A 16554-nucleotide genomic window follows, 5' to 3' on the forward strand; every position below is an offset into this window, starting at 1 on the left:
CGGTGGTAGTCCGCAGCTGAAGTGTGACACGACGCGTATGCTCCTCGAGTAATGTTCTCTTAATGCTTTGTAAGTCAGAATATCCTGCCTTAGCATGGTTGCATATGCATGCCAAGGGCAATGTCTCAGCACGGCAGCCTTCCTGCACAGCAATCGCAGGTGCATGGAATAGGTACATCATTCGTTAACTGGCAAACGACTCAATTCCACCCTAAGGCAGCAAGCTCAAGTGCCAATAACCGGTTCCAGCTTGAAGCTGAAGTGTGACACACTGCGCGTCGGGGCACAATGTAGGTAACGCCACCACTTTCTGATTGATCGCGCATAGCACCGGGGACTGGAGAACTTGAGGACCCTTTGACTTAGCATCTACTCGAATTGAGAAATAGAACTATAAATACGGCTTCGATTCCTTTCCCAACCCTTCAGCAATCAGAATCACTTTGCAACCCCTACTTCGACAAATAAGCCGCCGAAATCACATATCATACACCATGTCCGCATTCAACAATGACCGCATCCGAAACCATGAGGACAAGGTACTGCTGGCACGCATTAATGAGTACTTCGGAGCTTTCGCCAATGCCGATGCCGACAAGATGAACAGTATGGTGGCTGATGATTATCGCATGTCCGACATCCGTAAGAGCTAATTTCCCTTCTCCCTTCTCAAATTACCATTCTAACACTTTATTTTCATATAGCCCTCAATATTGTTAGGGCCTCTAAAGAGGCTTGGTACCAACAGAACAAGGGATTTAGCAGTCTTATGACGAACATCTCGGTTGAGGCTATTTCGCTCCACGGCAGTTCCGGAGCCCGGCTCGTTTGCGGTCATGGAGAACGTGGTACGGTTCACGTTGAATGTTGATCCTCCCGAGGCAGCCAAGCCCAACCTTCCTCCTGGAATAAAGAAGGGCGATTCCTCCGGTATGATCATGCTATCTACGATCTGGTGGAACAGTGAGGGAAAAATTGCCCGCGAACTTGAGTATGGAAAGCTGTTGTGGGAGGGCTTCGATACCAATGCCTTCAACAAATGGTGAGGGGAACAAGCACGCAAACTTCCCGATGGACTCTGAGAAGCCATTTAAGTACAGATAGACCATTGGGAGAAGTATGATAGCATGGAACGCTAGCACAGTCATTACATTAGTTGCAGAGCTGTGGGAACGGCATCAACAATTACCATGTTTGGCCGGATCGGCTTCTTTTTCGGTTGAAGATTTCGGCACTCGTAATGGATCAAAGCCAGTGTCTATCACTGTTGAATATATAATCGGAAATCCAGTGAGGATGCAGGAGTTAGAAATGAAGTGTTGTTTTGGGCTGCGCAGAAGTAGTGATTGAAGAAGGAAGCTCGGGCGCGCGCTCGCCCGGCGTGCACCCATCGGCTTCAAGATCATAGATGCAACCACGTCTTCCTACATACGATCATAGACTCAAGGAATTACCCAGAAATTTGCGCGCATCACGGACCGATCCCGATGGAGATCACGGATGTTATGGCATTAAGCGCTTAAAACGATACCATTCAATTAATTGTGTAGATTCACTGTCGCTATTCGCGGTAATTAGCTTCAACTTTTGGTGTAGTCCTGGCCTTTTGAACCGTGGATATTAGAGCTGGCTTTCTATGCTAAATGAACCATACAAAATTTAACTATTTGTTCTGCATCTCAAGTAGTTTATACTGCCATTGCTTTAGTCTCAACTGTGGCCATGGGATTGAAGAACGATGAAGTCATGACAAATTGTTCTGATGAGCTAGCTAAGAGGGTCGCCGAAGGCCCTCGAGGAGACTGGGTTCATATTGGAGATGCTCAAATTCTGCTGCCCCAGCCGGTCAAGGTTGTATAACAGGTACAATTGGAATAGAGAGAAAAGAAAAAAAAGAAAAAAAGTATTGTCAAAGCCGCCGAAAAGAGTGGGATATATCAGCTTGTAGATGATTTCAAAGTTCATCGTGATGGAACTCCCCCACCAACATCAATGAGCGCCCTTCAGCATTCACGACGGGATAGTCTCACCTTAATACCACTCTGTCGAACAAAAAAGCTGTTGTGGGTCTTCCAATCTTTCTTCGGATCAACCAAATCAATATTATAGCGTGACACAAGAGTTGCAAGCACTTTGTACACCTCAAGAAGACCCAGGTGTTTACCGATACAGATACGACTTCCACCTCCAAATGATAGGTCGGTATTGTTCATCAGACGGAGACGTTTCTCGAATTCTTCCTCAGTTTCGAGTTTCTCATTGCGTAGCCAACGCTCCGGCCGAAATGTGTCGGCATCTTCACCCCAGACAGACTTATTGCGCGCGACGATATACGGGTTCATTCCCACCACACAACCCGCCGGGATATGGAGTCCGTTGGGAAGGTCAAGTCCTCCGTTAGGTACGTATCGCTCCAGAAGCATTGCAACAGCGGGATGACACCTCATTGCCTCCCGAACAATGGCATTTAAATATGGGTATTCTCTTGTATCTTTGTAAGACACCACCGCTGGTCCCGAGCAAGAACTTTCTGGTAGGATCTCAGATCTTAGGCGTTCCCAGACATGTGGGTGCTTTAGCGAGAAGTAGAGCGCTGCGTTGAGCGTGATGCCCGTTGTGTCGGCTCCCGCAATCATATTGAACATGAGGTAAGAAACAATTTGCGTATCATCGACCACGTCTGGATATTTCTCTTTCGCTTCGATGAACCTGTCAAGGAAGTCAGGCTTGCTAGGGTCATGATAGTTGGTGTCGTTGTTCTGAAGCCGATCTACTAGATGCTGGATCGAGATGTTCGTGATGGGGCCAAAAGAGGGCGGCCCAAGCGGGTAAATGGGATTTTTGTCAAGTAGGTGGTCGAGTATTGGCATTTGTCCTACTAATGAAAAGTAGCCCATCGCAATATCTGCAGTTCGTATGGTGTGATTAAAGTCGCAGCCCTTCTCCAAGTATCCTATAGGCTGACTAAATAAAACCTGGCCAACAACATCCCAGGTGTCTGCTCCAAATCAGTCTGAATGCTTTTCTTTTTCGAATAAGAAAGGAAAGGTGACTCGACTTACAGAATGCAATCCACTCTCCAATGTCACATACTTGGGTGCCGTTTGGTGCATCGATAAAGTTTTCCTCCAATCGTTGGCAGAAATACTGAATCATCACATCTATATGGGGCTCAAGCGATAGCATTCCCTTAAGGGAATAGTGCATGGAGATAGGTCGCTTCTGTTGAGCATGGATCTCCGGAGTACATTCGCTGAATAGATTATAGATGATTTTTCCATTGCTCTTGGCACTACTACCATGATAGAATTCCGTCTATAATAAAGTGTTAGTAGAACACTACCCGGAGTTGAGGCTTAATTGGACTAGCCTTGAGGTAATCTTCTTTGGCGTTATAAATGGTCTTGATCAACTCCGGAAAGTCCAGGTCTAAAACGTTCGGCGCGATTCGCACCACTGGACCGTACTTCTTGTGCAGGTCTTGGATCACTAGGTGATATTTTCCCTGTCGCACCTGAAGCATTCGCCACAAGTTCGTCCATCCTATACGTATGTTAGCGATAAACTTAAAGTTTATTTAGACTACATATTCAGGAATACGATTCGCTTACCGGCGACAAATGGTCCTGGAAACCGGCGTAACGGGGAGATCAGATACGATATCAAATACCAAGCGGGAATAGTCGCGAGGAACACGTATGTGAGCCCTGTGACGTGATCTGCAGTACTAAATCCTAGCATTTTGTGAGCACGTTGACCCTGTGGTAACTTGATGGGCTCTGAAGAAAGTGAGAAGAGAAAGTGGGAGGAGAAAGTGGGAAAATGAAACGAGGGGATGAGGGGCCTAGGAGTTTCGTAAAGATGGCAACATACACCTATGTTGTACAAGGGTCATCTGCAATGAAGATCTTATACTATATTGATGTTTCTTCACTGTCCACGGGTTATGCTACCCCGGGAGTACCCGTCTCCAACCAATCAATGCCCGGGAAGACAGATAGGCCAGAGGTCCGCGCTTCTTAAGTAAATTCCCGTATAGAAGGCCGGAGGCGCCTCTACGTCGACACAGTTCATAGTCGACTTGCCATGTCCTCCCCAATTCTTGTCCACTCATCATCTTTCACATCTTGAAAATCCATCAACCTATCAGGTCCCCCAAACCTGTTCTGCGTAGACTTCCAGTCTCGGTGGATCGCAGTTTCCGGTCGCCACCGTACAACATCCTTCAACTCCTTTTGTAGCTTTCCCTCGAGTGTGTCTGAGATAAACCCTCCAATAGTAGGCATTTGCATGGCCCCATTACCCGAGCCGCCGACCGCAACCACGAGAGAAGCATATTCAGGGTGTCGATCAATCAAAAATGCCCGATCAACCGTATCGGCATCCCAGCAGATACGAGCAAAGGAAAAGGGTCGATCAGCAAGATGAGGCATGGTGTCGCGCAGGAAATCCCGAGCCCGCGCTTCAGCTTCAAGGGGGATCTGCTCCTTAGCGAACGGAATGCTTCTCTTTTCACCCTGGTGATCAGGATCTACCACGAAATTGCAGTACCCGGGATGCTCATCACAGATCTTCAGTTCGTGCTTTTCCTCATCAGGCTCCATAAAGAAGCCCTTGGCAACATTGAACAACACAGGGAGATTTCGATATTTATCGGCTTCCTCGGGCGTCATGCGTATATGGCTCAAGGTCCAAGCAGTTGGACGCAGCTGCTTTTTAAAATCTAGCAGGCGGTCACTACCAGCACCGGCTGCAAGAATTGTCCGATCCGCGTAGTGACTTAAGCCATCCGCGGTTCGAGCCCCGACCACATCTGCATCCTTGTAGATCAGGCTTTCGACATTTCCCTGTGGTGATCCAGTCACGAAGTCCACACCGAGACGCTGCGCTTCATTGTATGCTGATACCATCGCTTTTCGGGCATGAATCCATCCGGCTCCGACTCGGCTGATCCAACCCTTCCAACCGGGGAAATCACCAGTCAAGACACCAGGCGGCATCGTTTGACGGAAATCTTCGGCTGATTCCAGAGCCACCCAATCGCCTTCAGACGGGTCAATTTCTTCTGTTTTGATGTGCTCTATCAGGGCGGGTGTGTGCCCAGACACAATGAAGCCGGTTTCGTGGAAGTACGGCTGGAAGACTGGATCGGTCTTCCAGCCTTTTAATGCCGCCCTGGTGCAAGTTGCAAACGCGATGCTTCGAGCATCGGGCTTCGGCGCTGATAAATATTAGCCGGTTTCCATATCTTCGTGCCAGGATGTATAGGTTGGTTACATTTCAATTCTTTGTGCTCCATAATCTTGTTGATATCGTTCCCCGCAGCAATGGGCGACGGGACTGGGTGAGGGTCCAGCACTTTCACATTTCTGTATCCACGACGGGCCAGATGGAGAGCAGTCGAGCATCCCCAAGTGCCTGCGCCCACTATCAGGATTGAGGTGGTGTGGTTCAATTCGAGTGTTGCCATCTTGGTGTTCTGCTTCGTGGTAGAAGATGGAGGGGACAACTGGAAATTGCCAAGGGCGACTTGGGATTATAACGTCATATGATAAATGCCCAATCTGATCATTCAATGTAACCTTTGAAGAATTAGAAAACACAGGCCAATGCGTATCAGGTCACATCAGCTTAGCGTGGGTGTTGGAGGGGAAATGTCCCGCGTGGACCTTCCTCGACTCCAACCTGGGGAAAAGCTTCTCCACACTTGATCCTCGACCTCGGGCTTATCGAACATCGAACATCTTCAACTAATTACGCCAATGGGAATTTCTCTCTTTTCTTATCGGTATCAATACTGTCTCTTGCACGAACGAGTCTTCTCCTCTTTTCTATGATCGCTAATGCTGTCGCTTGGAGCTTCCGTGGGCTTTTCCCCTCACCAAGTGGCTTACCTCGATATCTGAATCTATAGTAAACAAGATCGGGCAGTCCCGACATACGTTGATCATGGCTTGGATTAGGATCATCTGCTGTACAATCAAGTACCTTCGCTGGAATATATAAGCATTGGCTGTCCTGGCTTCCCTTCACGACTTCCATTGTGCGTGCAAATATGGCTCACTCAGACGACATACAAACCGACGTTCCTGGCACCGTTTACTTGGTTGACGGTATGTTCCGATCTGCGTCTAATCTTTACTTCAGCATTTTGTATTAACTACCAAACCCCAGTATCCCGCACCCTACGAGACAGTAGCCATGCCGGCCAACAGGATGTTCTCCTCGTCCCTCAGCCATCCAAGTCCCCCGCAGACCCCTTAGTAAGTTATGGCACCCATGGCGGAAGATTGATATTCTAAACATCCCAGAACTGGAGAAAACTGAAGAAATGGTGGTCCCTCCTCCTCATCTCCTTCTACGCCTGTGTATTCTCCTTCGGCGAGAACAATAACGGTGCAAGCTGGACAATGATATCAGCCGACACCGGCGTCACTCTAACCAACATGAACGGCGCATCCGCCCTGAACTACCTCCTTCTTGGTTTCTTTAATATCATCTGGATCCCTTCGGCGATGAAGTTCGGCCGGAAGATTATATACATCCTGAGCTTGGTAATCCTCTGCGGTGGGAGTATTTGGGGTGCTTTCTACACTGGCACTGCTCAGTACTATATCATGCTTGTCATCCAGGGCATTGGTACCGCGGCATACCAGGCACTCATCCAGCTTACTGTGAGTATATACCGCTTGTCCTTCAGTGCAGAATTACTGAGACGTATTAGATATTCGACATGTTCTTCGCCCACGAACGCGGTCGCATGGTCTCGATTTATATCTTCTTCCAGCAACTCGGATCCATCCTCGGGCTAATTCTGGGCGGTTACATCGCCGACGGAATCGGTTGGCGCTGGAGCGGGCCTATTGTGGCTATCGCATGCGTAAGAAACCCCTATACGGGGTGACATATTAACCGAACTGACTATTGCAGGGAGTCCTAATCTTGCTCTTCATATTCACATTCGACGACACTATGTTCCCACGATATCGCTTCAACAACGCCTTACTCGGGCTTTCTATGTGGAGTGCACCTACTGACGACCAAGACAAGGCCGAAAAGCACCCAAGGGTTGGCACGCCCGTATCGACTACTGAGGGTAGCACTTCGGAAGAAGAAATCCCTGCGCGAACCTACAGGCAAAAGATCGCTTTAGTCCATTACTTCTCAGATGACCAAACAACATGGCTTCAATATTTCCGGCGTCCTTTCTACCTCTTTGCATTCCCTAATATTGTGCTGGCCGGTATCCAGTTCGCATTTGGCTGCACTGCAGGCATCGTGTCTTTCAATACAATCTCGGAAATCATGACTGTAGCTCCCTATAACTGGAGTGCCGGGTCTACGGGGTTGATATTTCTAGCTGCTCTCGTTGGAAACTTCCTTGGGTAAGATTACATTCTGGAATTTAGGGACGTCGGCTGATTTATTTACTCCAGAATGGGAGTTGGCTTTCTTTCCGACCGGGTTGTGTTGGTTTTGTCCCGTCGGAACAGGGGTTATAAGGAGCCGGAGATGCGTATCTGGGCTTATATTTTCCCCTTTATTTTCGGTGCTGTGGGTTATTTTACCTACGGGTGGGCTGCCACGTCTGGTGAACATTGGATGGCGATCGCTGTCGCTTTGTGCTGCTTGATTGCTCAGCAGGTGTCTATGACCAGTTTGGCAACGACTTATGCGATGGAGTGCTTTGACGGGGTAGGTGTTGATCGGCTGTGGTACCTCCTCGGCTTCCTTCTCCTACTGTGCGTTTTGCTAACAGGGTTCCTCTACCTACAGATCTCCGGTGAATTGGTCGTAGTACTCGCCATCTGCTCATCCCTGATTAATTTCGCTATCTCATTTTCTGTTCAGCCTTTCATCGACGCGACTAACTTTGGCTGGACATTTACCTGCTTCGGTATTCTGGTTGTGCTTTCTATGTTAATGGGTATTCCCATGATGGTTTGGGGCAAGTCATGGCGTCGTAAGTGCAAGGGACGGTATGAGAAGTTCCTGTCGGAAACAGGGCGTGATATCCATCCAGCTCTTTGAGTCGATATTAGTAACAATATGGGTATCTTCGCCATCTCGGCGTTCTTTATATTCCCCGCGATATTTTATATACATACCACATTCTGGATAATATATGACTGCTTGGCAGGCTGGAGCAACTAGCGGCCCAGCTAACCCGCCGTATGTCTTGTCATTTCAGGTCTGAGGGGTGCAAGTTGGGCAAGACAGTAAATTCCGGGTTGGGATAGTTGAGCGCCTCCGTCGAAGTCATGTTCTGATAATGAAATTCACTCGTCGTGAATATGTGTGTCTTGTTAAAGTTGGTAGCAGTATCGCAAGGAAATCCACTCAGCGTAATTGCTCGGAGCATTACGATCACTGGACCTTGACAGTCTCGGGATTCTTTTAATTCAAGTCAATTCATTCAAATTGAACAGGGACTTCATCCTGCCATTTTCGGACGCAGTCGAAATTCCGATCATTCCCTTCGTCTTCTCGATCTGATGAGCTGGATTCACTTAACCCGGCATTATCATCCCTGTCAGTCATAGATTCCAGCAATTCGTGTCCCCAAAGTGTATTTTCTTCTGCCCTAATACCGTCGGCGAAAATGGTCCAAGAGAACAAGCTTCGTGTGGCAATTTCGGAAAGACTTTCGTCAAACTCTTCTGTTGAAACCCAGTCCATTCCGGGATATATTCTGCTGACAGGTCGCATGTCTTCGGATGAGAATTTGCAAATACAAACATTTCGGGCTATATTCTTTTTGAACGGAGGTAGCTCACAAGTACCCCTTGGAAATTTTATCAGCTGGCGAGACTGCCACTGACCATTTTAAGTAGCCTTCTAGGGACAAAGAATTCTTTCTGGCGCACTCTGCGACCTCTGTTCACTGGGGGATTGAAGGTGTTTTGTTGAGGAGAACTTTTACATTGCTGCAGAAACAAGGAAGGTTGGTTGTGGACTGAGTGGATGATAGTAAGACATGCCATTTTGTCCGAGACTGATTCAGAGTCTTGGATGAAAGGTAGGAGCCAGGACGCAATAAGTCATGGTTGAGATCCATGAGACCTTCTTGAATGACGTCAAACTATGAAGATGGCAGGGCTCGCCTCCCAGTGCTGCTTCAAGTATGCAGAATCTCTGAAGGTTAACGACACAAATGAGGAGCTCAAATGATGAGAGGTGCGAGTCTATAGAAAGGGCTGTGGATAGGGGTCTGAATCAACTAAGCGGTAACCACATCACAGCACGTAATTTGAGCTATTTTGGGAATGCCCAGTACATGAGCGATCAAAAAGAAAAGATTTCTGTGTACGACCGAAAGGAGCAGATGGGAGAGAGAGGGAGAAGAGAGGGAGAGAGAAGGAAGAGCCTGTCTTGGTGTACATCTAGTACATCACGTGTTTATACCTTACTACAATGAAACATCCAGACCTCACTTCTCTTCCTAATACTAGGAAAGTCACCATTAAACCAGTTCGTACTTTTTTGATGGCTATATCTACACTTGGTAAAAGAATAAATGCTTATAATAAGCTCTTGTCTAATACTTTTCCTGGGAATATAGCTTATCCACTCTATTACACGTAAATATTCTATATGATCTCCCTTCAACACGTTTATATACATACTCCGTATCTGTTTTTGCCATGACTTGAAGACACTATCTTGAGATGAATTCGGCGGAGTTCATGCAGCAAAATTCCTTGCATCATGCACGGAATGTTCGTTGCACCTACATCACCATCACCGCAGCAAACAAGGGCGAGGAAGCTGGAATGCCAACGGTGCTAAGGCCCCTTTAACCCATCATTCCTAGGGGTTTGACTCTAACGACTTCCCCGCAATAGAAGGGTTGAATAGATTTAGACCAAATTTCGGACCAATGGTAATGCATGTAAAACGCATCCCTTCTTTTATGGAATCCGCCCAAACGTCTCCTTTACAAGGTTTACGACAACGAAGGGGCGAAATAGGAGCTCCTAGTACACATCTCTTCTATCCCACGTTAGTGAGGGTAACTTGGTATTGCTAGCTATGAATTTTCCTCCGTTAATTTCTGTACAGTTTCGCTCAATGCTACAGTCGATCTCAGTATCCCGAACCCCGCGACGAGCGCCAGTCTAGCGACAAGTTTAAAATACTTGTACAAGGCTTGCTACGGCCACAAGCAACTCAAATGGGACTCCGTTCATTTGATGAAGACATCTACGATAATCAGCCCAAAATCAACTTCGGCGTACCGGATAGCGTCCGAAGTGACGATGATGTGACACAAAACCCGGCGTTGGGAAGCTCAATCCAACTATTCGAGAGCGAACCCTCAGCCGAAGAACAAAAACGACGACTCGAAGTGCGAGATTGGCTGGTCTTCATCTGTATCGTCGTCCTGGCAATGATGGATTCGTTCAATGCGACTGTCTTGATCCCAGCATTACCTGTAAGCTACAATCAACACCCCAAGTGTTATTTTACATCTATAACGGAGCTGACCAGACCCTTAATACAGCACCTGGCAAACACATTCGGAAAGCCTCTAGCAAGCACATTTTGGGCCAACACCACATACCTCATTTTCAGCGCAAGCAGCCAACTCTACTTCACGATGGTGTGCGAAGTCTTCAACCACGGACCGGTATGGACCATTGCCGTGGTTCTTGCAACAATCGGGACAGGGATCTGCTGCGGCTCCATGAGTCTCGCGGAACTGATAACCGGCCGCATGATTCAGGGTATCGGCAGCGGTGGCGCAATGAGTCTGTGCTCTTTGGTAATGACTGAGACGGCGCCTGAATCCATGAACTCACGATATTCATGCTACATTCTGGTCACACGAATGTGTGGCGGTATCCTGGGTCCCATTCTCGGAGGCTTGTTTGTCGATAGTGCCAACTGGAGATGGGTGTTTTATTTCAGCTTTATCTTCTGCTCGCTTGGTTTGCTGGTCATTCCGTTTGCTGTGGATCTTCGCGCATTGAAATATATCCCGCTGCGCAAATTGCGTATCTTGGATTGGACGGGTACTACTTTGGCCATTTCGGGTGTTGTGGTTATTCTAGTCGGTCTTTCTTGCGGTGGGAGCTTGTATCGCTGGAGGGACTGGCAGACGATTGTTCCTCTTGTGGTGGGCGCTGTGATTCTTGTTATCTTTCTCTTTTATGAGTCCAAGTGGGCTCTGTATCCGCAGTTTGGGAGGAGGGTATTCCGGTCGAAGAAGATGGCTATGACACATCTAGGGTGTTTTTTGCATGGCTTTGTGGTTAGTAGATGCTTTCTTTGCATTTGATTTGTGGTGTCTGACATACGAATTTAGGTCTTTGCTCACTTGCAATTCTTCCCACTGTACTTCATGTCCACTCATTACATGTCCGCCACCTTGTCAGGCGTGAGCTTGATGGCCATGGCTGGGTTTGCGATTGCGCCAGCTACGGTGGTTGGTGTCCTTCTAGCAAGGGAGTTGAGATGTACCCAGTGGATCATCTCCGGTGGCTGGGTCTTGACTGCTCTAGCGAGTGGATGCTCTATCCTCTTGGATAGCTCCACGCCGACTGTAGCTTGGGTATTTCTGTTGTTCACAGCAGGCCTTGGACATGGTCTCCTGCTTTCGAGCTACAATGTCCGCATCCAGAATTTGCCCAAAGATGAGGAATGCTCCCCGCCAACTCTGCCAACAACCATATCATTCTACATGCGAGCTTGGGGTATGGCAGTCGCGGTCCCTGTCGGGGGAGTTGTGTTCTTGAACTGCTTCCGCAATGGACTTGCAACCGCCGACCTGGATCGAGACATAATAAACACCGCCAACGGATATCTCATTCTAATGAAGGATGTGAGCATGACAATTGAACAAAGAGAAGCGATTACAGTTGTTTCAGTTGCGGCGTTTCAAGTGGTATGGGATTTCATCACGGCTGTGGCTATCATCGGGGGATTTCGTCTGGATTCCTGTGGCGAAAAGGGGGAATGTGAATAGTAACAATTTCGAAAAGGAATGACATTGGCGATTAGTACATTTGTCCTGACACGGACGTCTCAAAGTAGCACGGTCAGCTAACCTGATAGAGTATAAGGACATGGCAGGCAACGCAAGGGCAATGAGCCAACGAGGCTATTGAAGTTTGGTAAGGATAAATTGGATTTCAGGCTAAAGGCTAATTTGACATAAGAATGAAAGACGTTGGCTCGGCTAAGGTAATGGTCGTGGCAATCGAGTCGACATGGGTTGTCCCGTGATAAGTCGCGTGCCTTTCTAGCTAGCTTTCGCTCGATCCGCTTTTATCATTCAGCCTCTCCGGGAGAACGAACTCACGCTTCCCCTTTATTTTCCAGCCAGACAGCCTCTCTTTACCAAGCATCGCTAACGTCTTCTTCTCGACGAGGCTGTATTTTGAGGGATCATTGCGGTCAAACTTGAACGGCTTTTTCAAAGCCACTGGTGGGTTGGTGATAACGCGGGGATGTCTCAAGCTGTTGACTGAAATCGAGTGACACATCAAAGGATGGAGAAAAATCACATCGCCCACCTTGCCAGTCATCTGGTGGAATTCGCTGCAATTTTTAACGATCTTCGAGTAAAAGGGGGTATCCTCGGGGTTTTCAGCAGGTTCCTGGCCGCGGGGATACATATACGGTGTCACACCCTCAGGATGATTGTACTAGAAACAAGAGTCAGAACGACATGAAAGTGGGACCAGTAGCTTGGACACATACCAGGTGCTGGGCAACCGATTCCATCGCCTGGGGGCAGATCATAGTGCCACCTGCACGATCCTGGATATCGGTAAATAGTGGTATAACGAGCAGGGCCTGTTCAGGCGAATCAAGGAAATGGATAAAGAAGTCGCCATCCACGTGCCAACCCGGCAGATCAGCAGGATGGGGCCATGTGCCCTCAGACTCGGGCGAGCCGAGATTGACGATCAGAGCATCATCCCAAGTGGCCGATTCCGGGGCTACACGGTCTTCGCCTCCGAGAAGCTCGCAGATGGCCGCCCATGCCTTGGGGGCAAAGGTCTTGACCGGTTCTTCCTTGGTGTCTCCCATGTGGGTAATTTCAGTTGTCCAAGTTGATTTGTCCGTTGGTGACATACCGAGCCTAGCCCACACGTCGCCTGCCCATTCGGATGCTTTCTCCCGCGAGAAACAGTTCGGTAGACGCACGTACCCATAATTCATGAAATGATCGATTTGCTCTTGTGAGAGCTTATACTTGGGATTGGCTGTCATTGTGTCTGGGTCCTCCGAAGTGGAGCTGCAGTGTGAGCCCATAAGTTTTTAAGAATGAGAGATAGGGATTCGTCTACCGGTGCAATATTGGCAGTTACTTAGTTGGGGTGCTTCAGGGCTGTGACGTGACTGGGTCCCTTATTCTGCCGGTAATTAAGATCGCACCAATCAGAGTCCGTTCCTTCTGTTTTTAATATGGGGCACCAGCACATCACCGAAAGAAGGAAGCGGTGAAACTCGCCTTATAAACGTTCTCCTATTATTTTATACTCGTATTCCTCTTCTTCAAAATACGGCGTTTGCTTGGAGCTGAACAAGATTTCTTGTGCCATTGACCGAGTAATAAATGGCGTTGCCAAGATACGAATTCCGGCTAAACAGTCAAGCCCGGCCTGGGGCATGTCCCCCGCAAATGAAGAATGCTCCCCAACTTCCCCCGAGTCGCTTGGCATCACCACTCATACCACTCCATTTCATTTGCCTTCGGGTGGCGTCCAGGCTAATATGGTTACTCAATTTGGCACGGTCATTCGGAGCCTGAACCTTTTTGGCGCACAGAGAAATCCCTAACACGAATCACTAGAACCTTGAACTGGAACAGACCCTGTGCTAACAGAGTTGATCCAGCTCGTATCTCAAATGAACACGGAGGATTATCAATTATATGTGCTGTACTTCTCCATGTTTATCAAATTGTGGGCCTCGGCCCGTCAAACCGCACTATTGTGGGGAACAATGAGATTCGTCTCGTATCCAATGAATCCCAAAAGAACAGTCCCCAAGCGAGGGTAATTGTGACCACGCAACTCGGCTGTTATAGCCCACTGGCTGCACCAATCATCACTTCTATCCTCCTGGGATTGATTAGCCTGTGATACTTCGTGGCCCTAAAACCCGGGGATGGAACGTTTTGGCTCTACTGCACCCCCATAGGGGAAAGGCTGGTCTGACATACCACCAATCTGGCTAGCCTGTGCATGAGGCATTTCTAGCCCCGGCCCTGCGCAGAATCCGTCCTAGCGCCTTGAGAATATCAAATTTCTTTAATTCTACCTTTCCCAATATGTGTTTCAACCGCAAAAACCGGGGAGAGCTGTCTACCCAAGCGACTCAGCCAAGACCTCAATTCTCATTAACCGGCTAATATCACAGCTTATTTTATCCCACGATGGCAAATCTGAATTGCTTAAAACCTCCGGCGGAGCCCCCCAACTCCACATTCCTTTGCTTTGTTGTGTCACAAGCTCGGTGGACATCTCACCTCTCTACTTGGATACTCCAGCTCAACTAAACAAAATACGCAAACAACATGGGTATTGCTGTCGGAGCGTCGACTCTACAGTCCGATTTGGACGCGACTCAGGCTGCACAGCCCCAGTTGGAGAAAGTTAACTGGTGGCAAGAGCCTGGTCTCCGCAAGCTCTATTTCTGGGCTGCTGTGCTTTGTGTTGCTTCTGCTACTACTGGATACGACGGGTAAGCATTATGGATTCGTGATTGAATATGTATGGAGCTGATGGCCTTGCGCAGAATGATGCTTAACACGTCCCAGAATTTGGATGCGTGGCAAGTGTACTTCGACCATCCCAGTGGCGACAAGCTGGGATTGATGAATGCAATTTACCAGATCGGTAGTCTTGCCAGTTTTCCTTTCGTGTAAGTTATCCCGTGCTGAATACAAGTGAAGCTCGCTGACTTGAATTAGGCCTTTCTTCGCTGATCGATGGGGTCGCAAGCTTCCCATCGCGATCGGATGTGTCTTGATGATTTTCGGTGGCTTGCTCGGTGCTTTCTGCACAAACTATGGAAGTAAGCTTGGTCATTTTGGGCCATCCCGAGGTCAGGTCGTCGCATTTACTAATCCTATTTAGTGTATGTCGCCGGTCGATTGCTCCTGGGATTTGGCAACAGTCTGGCCCAGATGGCATCCCCTGTCCTACTCGCCGAGATCTGTCACCCCCAGCACCGCGGAAAGGTTACCACTATTTACAACTGCTTGTGGAATTTGGGCGCACTAGGTATTTGCCCTTCAGATCGATCTCCGGGCACTGGTGTGCTGACTGAGTCTAGTTGTTGCATGGCTCGCCTGGGGAACGATGTATATCAAGAACGATTGGTCCTGGCGCAGTTTGACCATCCTTCAAATCCTCCCCGCTGTCATTCAGATCGTCTTCATCTTTTGTAAGTTCCATTTCCTTGTACTGGATTGGATCCAGGCGGTTAACAATCATTAGGGGTCCCGGAATCTCCCCGTTGGCTCGTCTCTAAGGAGCGATACGAAGAAGCATTGGACACACTTGCCTACTACCACGGCAATGGAGATCAGAACAACGCCACTGTTCAATTTGAATACCGTGAGATTAAGGAGACTATCAGCTTGGAGATGCGGTACCAGAAGAACAGCAGCTATTTGGATTTCATGAGGACCAAGGGTAACCGTTACCGCTTGGCACTTCTGATTTCTCTGGGTGTCATTTCCCAATACAGTGGAAATGCCTTGTTCAGCAACTACACCAATTTGATCTACAACAGCATGGGTATCACCGAACAAACTAAGAAGATTCCCGTTCGTGGCCCCTTCCCCTCCGCCGAACGAACCCACACTGACATTCCATAGCTCAACGGCGGACAAACCTTACTCAGTTTGATTGTCAGTGTTTCAAGTGCATTCTTCGTTGATCGAGTCGGACGACGACCTCTATTCCTGTTTTCTACAGTTGGTATGTGCCGGGATTGCCCGAGATGAATTTGCCGAGTTACTAACTTTCTCGTCTCAGGCATGGTTCTCATGTTCCTTGCATGGACTGTGGTCTCCTCCGTCTTCGAAAAAACCGGCGATGTCAAGACTACCGGCTACCCACAAGTCGTCTTCGTCTGGCTCTTCTCTGTGTTCTATGCCATTGCCTGGTCAGGTCTGCTCGTTGCCTACTCGCTCGAGATCTTGCCCTACCGTCTGCGTGCCAAGGGTGTTATGATTATGAACTTGACGGTGCAGGCATCTCTGGTCCTCGGAAAGTAAGTTGCTCTGCATATAAGTATCTGCCCTTTGGACGAAACTGACCATCCTAGCTACACCAACCCGATTGCGTGGGAGAACCTTCCTCACCACTGGAACTTATCAATGATCTACACGATCTGGATCTTTATCGAGCTCTGCTTCGTCTACTTCTTCTACGTTGAGACCAAGGGGCCCACTCTCGAGGAGCTGGCTAAGATCTTCGATGGTGATGATGCGCAAGTGGCGCATGTTGATCTCCAGCAGGTCGAGAAGGAGATTGAAATTACCGAAAAGGCATCGCCTGAGCATAGGGAACGTGCTTGATTGTGCGTGGT

The 16554-nt window shown here is 48.3% G+C and overlaps 8 protein-coding genes across 8 annotated transcripts; 4 read left to right on the top strand and 4 right to left on the bottom strand.

Moving 5' to 3' along the window:
• Positions 1–494: 494 nt before the first annotated feature.
• Positions 495–1046, top strand: N7489_001209 (uncharacterized protein; the record flags this gene model as incomplete). The annotated part of the gene is made up of 3 exons (XM_056706964.1): positions 495–642; positions 705–826; positions 882–1046. The coding sequence occupies 3 exons, from the start codon at positions 495–497 to the stop codon at positions 1044–1046; spliced, it is 435 nt and encodes a 144-aa protein (XP_056571266.1).
• A 957-nt stretch (positions 1047–2003) lies between these two features.
• Positions 2004–3741, bottom strand: N7489_001210 (cytochrome P450; the record flags this gene model as incomplete). The annotated part of the gene is made up of 4 exons (XM_056706965.1): positions 2004–2998; positions 3063–3315; positions 3371–3543; positions 3612–3741. The coding sequence occupies 4 exons, from the start codon at positions 3739–3741 to the stop codon at positions 2004–2006; spliced, it is 1551 nt and encodes a 516-aa protein (XP_056571267.1).
• Positions 3742–4070: 329 nt separating this feature from the next.
• N7489_001211 (NAD(P)/FAD-dependent oxidoreductase) lies at positions 4071–5470 on the bottom strand (the record flags this gene model as incomplete). Its single annotated transcript, XM_056706966.1, has 2 exons — positions 4071–5221; positions 5278–5470. The coding sequence occupies 2 exons, from the start codon at positions 5468–5470 to the stop codon at positions 4071–4073; spliced, it is 1344 nt and encodes a 447-aa protein (XP_056571268.1).
• Positions 5471–6055: 585 nt separating this feature from the next.
• On the top strand, positions 6056–8031 carry N7489_001212 (putative MFS transporter; the record flags this gene model as incomplete). Its single annotated transcript, XM_056706967.1, has 6 exons — positions 6056–6113; positions 6175–6263; positions 6312–6674; positions 6725–6880; positions 6931–7385; positions 7437–8031. The coding sequence occupies 6 exons, from the start codon at positions 6056–6058 to the stop codon at positions 8029–8031; spliced, it is 1716 nt and encodes a 571-aa protein (XP_056571269.1).
• Positions 8032–8412: 381 nt separating this feature from the next.
• N7489_001213 (uncharacterized protein) lies at positions 8413–8679 on the bottom strand (the record flags this gene model as incomplete). The annotated part of the gene is made up of 1 exon (XM_056706968.1): positions 8413–8679. One exon carries the CDS (start codon positions 8677–8679, stop codon positions 8413–8415), a length of 267 nt encoding a protein of 88 aa, XP_056571270.1.
• A 1495-nt stretch (positions 8680–10174) lies between these two features.
• Positions 10175–11968, top strand: N7489_001214 (uncharacterized protein; the record flags this gene model as incomplete). The annotated part of the gene is made up of 3 exons (XM_056706969.1): positions 10175–10435; positions 10505–11254; positions 11309–11968. 3 exons carry the CDS (start codon positions 10175–10177, stop codon positions 11966–11968), a joined length of 1671 nt encoding a protein of 556 aa, XP_056571271.1.
• Positions 11969–12248: 280 nt separating this feature from the next.
• N7489_001215 (uncharacterized protein) lies at positions 12249–13221 on the bottom strand (the record flags this gene model as incomplete). Its single annotated transcript, XM_056706970.1, has 2 exons — positions 12249–12650; positions 12706–13221. The coding sequence occupies 2 exons, from the start codon at positions 13219–13221 to the stop codon at positions 12249–12251; spliced, it is 918 nt and encodes a 305-aa protein (XP_056571272.1).
• Positions 13222–14530: 1309 nt separating this feature from the next.
• N7489_001216 (putative MFS hexose transporter) lies at positions 14531–16543 on the top strand (the record flags this gene model as incomplete). The annotated part of the gene is made up of 9 exons (XM_056706971.1): positions 14531–14697; positions 14752–14877; positions 14927–15030; positions 15093–15239; positions 15292–15402; positions 15456–15787; positions 15839–15941; positions 15999–16236; positions 16291–16543. 9 exons carry the CDS (start codon positions 14531–14533, stop codon positions 16541–16543), a joined length of 1581 nt encoding a protein of 526 aa, XP_056571273.1.
• Between the last annotated feature and the right edge of the window lie 11 nt (positions 16544–16554).

This window comes from Penicillium chrysogenum (assembly GCF_028827035.1).
Source record: "Penicillium chrysogenum strain IBT 35668 chromosome Unknown utg000001l_segment0_segment0, whole genome shotgun sequence".
NCBI lineage: Eukaryota > Fungi > Ascomycota > Eurotiomycetes > Eurotiales > Aspergillaceae > Penicillium > Penicillium chrysogenum.